The sequence below is a fragment of the Lycium ferocissimum genome, chromosome 6, assembly GCF_029784015.1.
Source record: "Lycium ferocissimum isolate CSIRO_LF1 chromosome 6, AGI_CSIRO_Lferr_CH_V1, whole genome shotgun sequence".
NCBI lineage: Eukaryota > Viridiplantae > Streptophyta > Magnoliopsida > Solanales > Solanaceae > Lycium > Lycium ferocissimum.
This window is the reverse complement of record NC_081347.1, coordinates 61622407-61630703: the sequence shown is the minus strand read 5'-3', so window position 1 is coordinate 61630703 and position 8297 is coordinate 61622407. Positions and strand designations below refer to the sequence as shown.

Here is an 8297-nt window from a genome sequence, read left to right as displayed (position 1 = left end):
ATTCATAATTCATGGATTAAGCTAGGGTTCCTAATAACCATAATGGAAGATTAGGAATACAATAACGAATATAGATACAAAGTTCATGTACATAAATACATAAATACGGGCTACCAATATGTTGGGTTTAATGCCCTAGGATTTGAACTTCATGGATATCAAGAAACGGAGCATGGGGAAGAACGTAGAGATTCCCACATATGGATGGAAGTTCTACATACCTTAATTGCTCCAAAATCTTGAATTAAAGACTTGAATTTTGGAGAAGATTTCCTAAATCTTGATTTCTTGAACCTTGAGATTGATTTTCTTGAAAACCCTAGTTTAGGAACAATGATTTCTTGCTTAGATTATTAGAATATATGTTAGAATTGAGTTGGAGGGGTTTGGATTGACTTACCTTGATGTTTTGGATTGTTGCTAGGGCTTGGAATTGTGAATAATGAAATAGAAGAACTCAAGGCTTGGATTTATACAAAAGTGAGGCGGAGGTTATATGGACGTATTATACGGTCCGTATAATATGACCATATTTATCATGGCTGAACAGAATGTCGATTTGGAGCGTCCTGAAGTACGGACGAGTTATACGGTCCGTATAAAATTATATGGGCCGTATAACCAGTTCGTATAACATGATCGGTGAACTAACTGCACTGTAATCCTTCAGTAAAATGGCCATAACTTTTTGTACAAATGTCCCCTCGACCCCATAATATACCGTTGGAAAGGTATTTCAAAGGGCTACAACTTTCAAGAGGAAGTTTTCACAAATTCCTAACGCAAGTACCCGAAAACAGGCTATAAGTATAGACTGTCCTAGACTTAGACAAATTTAGAAGGCCTTAAGAACTTCACTTTTTGGTTTGACTTCAAAAAGACTGTTTATCACCTGAGTTCATCCCAAATAGATTCGTATAGCTAAAATATCACCTTTATACTAGATTTATACATTCATACCTAATTCGGATTTACGGGATGTTACACTTTTCCTAGTTATGCCTTTTGGGGCAAACTTTTAGTTAAGCCTTAACTAAAAGTCTTTTTCTAGTTATGCCTTATGGGGTAGACTTTTAGTTAAGGCATAATTAAAAGTATGCCCCATAAGGCATAACTTTTCCTTAAGACATGGACTTTGTCTTATAAGACAAACTTTTAGTTATGCGCTTATAAAAGTTAAAGCCTATGGGGAATACTTTTAGTTATGCCTTATGGGGCATACTTTTAGTTGTGTCTTAACTAAAAGTCCTTTTATAAGGCATAACTAGAAAAGACTTTTAGTTAAGGCTTAACTAAAAGTTTTCCCATAAGTATGCCAGACCCGACATAAACTTGTTAAGGAATTACCAAAGTTATGCTTGACCCGGCATACTTATGCCAAGTCTGCCCATAAGGCATGAGTATGTTGGGTCCGGCATAACTTTGGTAATTCCTTAACAAACAGTATGCGGGTCCCAAAAACACGCGACCCAACTCTTGCCTTGCAATTTTTTTTTTTTTAATTTATGCTTGAAAGGGGGGTTCGAACCCAGAGCTTCATGATTTCTGCTTGATCAGGGTTGCAACGCAAAGAGCAAAAATTAAAGACCAGCAATATGAGGGGCATAATTTAAAGACCACAAATATAAGGGGCAAAATTTAAAGACCACCCCAAAAAAAGGGCAATCCGCGCAAAAAAATGAATTTTATGGATTCAGGATATCAAAGGCAGAACCAATTTAATTACTGAGTTAAATATTTAATATTTGAACATATTTAGTAATTCTCTTAACAAAAATACAAATTTGATACAAAGTTAATGGGTTCAGGCAAACCTCAAGGTTTCACCTGCCGGCATATATAAACCTTTTAAATAATGCAAAGAATAAAAGTTTTTGGGGGTTCTTTCTTCTTTCTTTATCTTATGTGATAGATAAAAGTCCCTCATCGATTAAGTAGGAAGAACTCTATTTCCTCCCTATATTGAATTATCCTTTACTGCAGTTTTAAAGAGACAGTAAAACACAGTGGTGTCGCGCATATGAGTAAAGGCAAAATTGGTCAATTTGCCCTCCACCCCGCTCCCAGTGGGCGACACACAAATGAGAAAAGAGCTTAAAGGCAAAATTGGTCAATTTGCCCTCCACCCCTCTCCCAGTGGGCGACATACAAATGAGAAAAGAGCTTAAAGGCAAAATTGGTCAATTTGCCCCCCACCCCTCTCCCTGTGGGCGATACACGTGGAGCCTAATCTAAATATGGCATGTGGAGGTACATTCCAAATTTAACCTCTAATTTTGTGGCCTATATAAACCAGCCTTCTTTATGAATTACATTATTTTATGCAAATTTCAAACTTTCAGCCATGAACGTATTTGGATTTAGTGTGCAACCTTGGGGAGTGGTTAAAACAATTTGTATCATAGTCAGTTAGCAGTTAAAACGATTCACATCCTAACTGGACCAAAACGCTTTCAAGGAAGTGGCTAACCTTGATACAAAAATGTTGATAAGTTTTTTTTATTGTTTCTTTATTTCAGATTAACATCACTATTGTATTTTTCTAAAACCAGCGTGCATCCACCCTGGTTGTAACTGCAAAGGCAGAACCAAGATTTAAATATTATCGGCTCGAGTTCAGTATTCTATTACAGCTCATTTGATCTACTGGGCTCAAGATTTATTATTTGTACTTATATTTAGTTAAACTTTTACACATATACAAGGTTTGAACCAAAGTTACTGGATTCAGATGAACCTGTAACTAAAGCACTGCATCTTCCCCTTGTTGTGACCGCTAAGCGAATCCTGGACGTCCACACATATGCTGTTCTAACTAAAGTAAATGATGGGACTCCATTTTGTCCCGTACCATCTAAGAACATGCAAAATGGAACGTCCTATGCCACATCTTGATCTTGCAAAGCTTTATGTAGCTACTTAGTTGCGGGGTCTAAAGAAGGAAAAAAACGCTTGTGGACTGTCCATTATTAACCTAAAATATCAGAGGTTAAGAGTACATTGAAAGTTCTCTAGCAGCTTCAAACCAATAATATTAGCTTTAAAAGATTAGACATATTGTTCTTCTCCCACTTTATAAAAAATACTAATAAATTAAGGCAGAGAAACTGGTGTTTCTTTCCAAAAGTAGAAGGATAAGATGCCTAAAGTGATGCTTAATATTGTATCTGCATCCACGTTCTGAAATGCTCACAACTTTCATTAGTAAATTATAATGCCTTCTTGTGGAAAAACCAGAGTGATTGTGGTTATTCTAGTCTTCAGAGTCAAACTCAACATGACTCAATGGAAGAAATAAAAAGCATGAGAAACTTGCATATAATTTTTGAGGTCATAAGTTGATGTTGCATAGAATATTAAAAGAGACTTGATTCGACCAATCGCCAACGCGGACGATTCAATTAAATAGTTGTAGAAAGTGGCTTCAAGAACATTATACACATGGAGATATTTGACCCAAAAAACAATGATGTGATGTAAGAGAATCAATTTCCTATTCTGTATGCTTCCTGATGTTTACTATATATACTGGATTACATGTGTCTATGCACCAAATGTGGTTTACCAAGTAAGGACAACTCGAATTAGAAAGTGACAGTGAGCTGTTAGAAATGAGTTTCTTCGAGAAATGGAAGGCATCAGCTGCAATGATTTTTGTTGAATTTGCTCTGGCAGTTGTAAATGCTCTATTTAAAAAAGTCCTCAGTAAAGGAATGAATAAATTGGTGATAAGTACATACAGGTTTTCAATTGCTGTGATGATCTTAACCCCCATCGCGTGTTTCCTAGAAAGGTATGACTTTTTAAACATTGTGCACTGATTAGAGGGTTTAATTTCCACGTCAGCTTTAACAACAAGATCTTCATTCCCTTGCAGGAATTCTATATCGAATTTGACAGGTCGCGTCGTCTGTTCTCTGTTTTTCAGTGCACTTTTGGGGTGAGCGTTCTACTCATTCTATGTGATAAAGTATCTTCATGACATTTGTTTCAGTAAAGATTATGGCATGCTTTAGCCAATGACGAAAAACTCTGAGAAAGATCGCTCTTTTCAGGGGTACGCTCACTCAATATTTCTTCCTAATTGGGTTAAAGTACACCTCAACAACATTTAGTTGCGCATTCATCAATATGGTGCCCATCAACACATTCATTATGGCATTGCTACTCGGGTAAGCACAAACAACTACCACTCTGGTGCACATTTGATTCTTCAAGACTCATTGATGACTTCTGCACCGTTATCTTGTAAAGCATCAGGCTTGTTATTCAATAGTATTACATGACTTATATACTCGTGTCAACCAAGGTGTATGTTTTTTGTTTTCATATTGAAAAAGTAATAAGAAGGGAAGGTGTTAAGTTTTTTATCATAAATTTTTTGCAGGCAAGAGAACATAAATATGAAATGCAAAAGTGGGAGAGCTAAGGCATTAGGCACGTTATGTTGTCTTGGTGGAGCCTTAGTACTTACTCTATACAAAGGAATGCCATTGATTAACAAATCAGCACCAGAAGTTGAAATGAACCACAACACAAAGAGTTGGATTATTGGTTCCTGTTTTTTATTCGCGGGGAGCCTCGTTTGGTCTTCGTGGTTCCTCATACAAGCTAGGATTGGGAAGGACTATCCTTATCAGTATTCTAGCACAGCAATAATGTCATTTTTTGGAGCCATTCAATCTGCAATCTTGAGTTTGGTCATTGACAGAAACACTTCCACATGGTTTATGAAAGGAACTTTAGAGATCTCAACTGTCATATATGCTGTAAGTAATCTCATATTTTCTTGTTTATTTTTATGTCTTTTTTTACAGTCAAACTTCTCTATAACAACATCGTTTGTCCCGATGTTTTTTTGGCTGTTATAGCTAAATGCTTTTATAGAGAACATATAATTTAACATATCATGAAAGATTAGTTCCACAAAAAAACATGGCTGTTATAGTGAAATATTGTTATAAAGGATGACTGTTATAGAAAGGTCTGACTGTAGTTGATTATAACCATATTTTCATTCAAGAATGTGAAAATTTGAATAAAATGTTCATGTGTATTTACAGGGAGTTGTCGGATCAGGTTTATGCTATGTGGTCATGTCATGGTGTGTAAAGCAAAAGGGTGCAGTCTTCACCTCTGCATATAGTCCCTTCATTCAAATTTTTGCTGCTGTGATTGACATCTCCATACTTCATGAACAAATTCACCTCGGAAGGTTTGTACATCTTTTCTATAACAAATTTTTTGTAGTACCAAAAAATTGGGATAAAGAATCAAGAAAAGGAAAAAAAAAAAAAAAAAAAAAAGAAGAAGAAAAGAATGAAAGAAAAAGAAACAGCAGGCTCAATGATTTCAGCAAAAGTATATAGTCCTTCCGTTTTAGTTTATGTGACACCATTTTCTTACAGTCCGTGTTAAAAACTAATGGCACATTTCTATATTTGGAAATAATCTTATCTTAAACTTCCCACTTTACCCTCCGCCTGCGGCGCCGGGCTATAAGATAAGATACAGTTCTTGTAATACTTGATTAACTAGTAAGAAAGAGCTTGGGTAAGAACTGAAAGACTCTAGTAATGAGAAGCTTTTACAGCCCCACAAATGATATTGAATGTTTGAGACCACAAGTTTTAAAAGTATTGTAGCCACATAAATGTTATGATATATTTAAAACCACACGTCTCAAAACTCATCCTTCTTTCTCTTAAACTTTGTGAAATAAATTATGTTACATAAATTACAACGCAGGGAATAGATGCTAAACCTTACTTTAATTTTTTTATCTTCTAGATGCCCAAATATTCAAGAGAAAAAGAAATCAACTTGGATGATTTTGCTAACTTGTCACCGTTGGAAATTAATACTATTACTAAAACATCCTTTTTTCTGTTCTTTAACAGCATTTTGGGGTCCATTTTGGTTATTGTTGGCTTGTATATTCTTCTATGGGGTAAAAGCAAAGAAGCCGAGAACTTGAAGAATTCTCCAACAACAGCAAAGAATGGACAGGTTACATTACCAGTTACTTCTAGTCCATCTCATAGTTAGCAAGGTTACATACAACAAGACAGAAGGCTTTTGATGTTGCTGAAATCTCTGGTGAACGATGTGTTATCCTAACCCCGATGATACTCATCCAATTTCTGTAGGATTTTGTTCAAATATACCACAGTTTGTGCGAACATTTAGACCAGTAACTCAATTTTTTGCTAGAAGGTTGCAGTTAGTAACTTTCTAGTTTCAATAAAATTAAGATCTTTTTGTCCAAACATCTAAGCTTAACGATAGCTAGATCTAACCAAATTTGGATGATTTTTTTACCATATTAAAAGCATCTGTTTTATATAAGCCAATACACATAGTAACATAACTTGAGTAAGTATGACGGATCACCTATAAAAGGCTAGATGTTAGCCTCTAACTCTTTATACAGTCAAACCTTTGTATAACGGTGTCGTTTGTCATGATATGTTTTGCTGCTAATATGAAATGTTATTATAGAGAATATATAATATAACATGAAAAATCGGTTCCAAAAAGGCTTGGTCGTTATAGTAGGATGACTGCTATAGAGGGTTCTGATTGTAATCAGCAAGGCATGTCTTTCCAAGGGCCAAAGAGTTAGGTTCTGTTTACTAACAAGTTCTAATTTGTAATAGAAAATCTTTCTATCATCCACAATAATTTCTTACACATAATTATTACTATATGTTTTTGGGAATGTATCTTCAAAGCACTAACTTTATAGAGGATACTTTAATCATATCATATATACAGTCTTACTCACAGCATTCATATATATATATATATATATATATATATATATATATATATATATATATATATATATATATATATATATATATAATTAGTAGACCACCTTCGTTCAAGGTACCCTGTGAAACTAATACAAGAACTGAAATATTATAGGCATAAATCCTGAACCAGAGGAATTAAATAACACACAACATTTAAGCTGAACCTAATTAACTGGGGTTGCAACTTGATGATCACTACTTGTGATTGTGACCTATGTTGCTCGGACTCTTCAAAAATGTCTTATAAGTGAATTATTCCTACGAAACGGGGAAAAGAACCTAAGTCTGGATGAAATCAATGAGAAAAGATTCAAGGATTATGTTATTTCTGTAATCAAAAGTATATGCCTGGCCATAAATGTAAGAATTTAAAGCAGTTTTATCTGCTTGAATTAGAGGATCTTGAAGAAATGCAGGTTCAAGAATTCTCCTTAAAATGTGTTGGTGGGTAATGCACACCGTACTATGATAGAAAAGCATGTCTCTGACTTCTGTTTACTTGTTCACTAGTGAATGTTGCCGCGCTTCGCGTGGTTAAAAATGATAGTAGTGGGATCTACGAAATGATCAACAACCCAATAATAAATATAGATCTATACTATCCCTCTTTACAGTGAGATTAAAAAAAACATAGATTTTGTGTTAATTCATACATTAGGATTATTTAAAGCACATATTTCTATCTAATACTCCCTCTGTCCCATAATAAGTGTCATCTTAGTCAAATTTTTTTGTCCCATAATAAGTGTTACCTTAGGAAACCAAAACATAAATTGACTAGTTTTTTATAATTCTACCCTTAGACAATATAGTAACATCTAAATGATGATTAGAAAAGCCACATAGTAACTTAATATTGTTGGATTCCCAATGTCCAAATGTTTATTTCTTGTGCATGCTCTAATCAAAAGGTAAAAGTAATTTATTTTTATTATATAGAGGTAATTTGGTAAACTTCACATTGCATTGTTAGTTTCTTAATATGTGTGTTTTTGGCTAAGGTGACACTTATTATGGGACGGTGGGAGTAATAAATAGTTAGTAATATATTCTCAATTTGATAAAAAAAAATGCATATCTTAAAATGTTAGTCAGAATCCATGTAGTCTAACTCTCGAAAGTGAAACATGACAGTATTTTGGGACGCAAGGAGTATTAAACTACTCATTCAAATACGGAAAAGGGTCAGGTTTGCCCATGTACTCTCACAAATAAGTTATTGTTACACCTCGGAAAATTTCCCGTTGGTACGCAAGTGGACGAACTAGTGATGAGTGCGAGGAGTGCGAGTGTATAGTGTTTCATGGGCAATGTATGTAAACGGATGGGAATGAATAGAATAAAAAGTCTAGAAATGTGAAAAGTTGAAAGTTGGCAAAATCGCCGCAGTCGTGAAGTCAAATACGGACCGTAAAGTGGAATACGGTCCGTAACCGGGCAAGCAAAGCTCCGCCATGCAAGGCTTCGAGTTTCGCTTGT

General features: G+C 34.9%; 1 protein-coding gene across 2 annotated transcripts; it reads left to right on the top strand.

The window, feature by feature from the left end:
- The first annotated feature begins 1857 nt into the window (after positions 1 to 1857).
- Positions 1858 to 6662, top strand: LOC132060876 (WAT1-related protein At3g30340-like). Of its 2 annotated transcripts, XM_059453779.1 has the most exons (7): positions 1858 to 2250; positions 3676 to 3793; positions 3878 to 3940; positions 4056 to 4172; positions 4388 to 4769; positions 5064 to 5215; positions 5901 to 6662. In XM_059453779.1, the coding sequence occupies exons 1-7, from the start codon at positions 2238 to 2240 to the stop codon at positions 6046 to 6048; spliced, it is 993 nt and encodes a 330-aa protein (XP_059309762.1). In that variant the 5' UTR covers positions 1858 to 2237; the 3' UTR covers positions 6049 to 6662. The 2 variants fall into 2 exon arrangements, with proteins under 2 accessions (XP_059309762.1, XP_059309761.1); XM_059453778.1 differs by lacking the exon at positions 1858 to 2250 and having other exon boundaries at positions 2735 to 3793; positions 5901 to 6661.
- The last annotated feature ends 1635 nt before the right edge of the window (positions 6663 to 8297 follow it).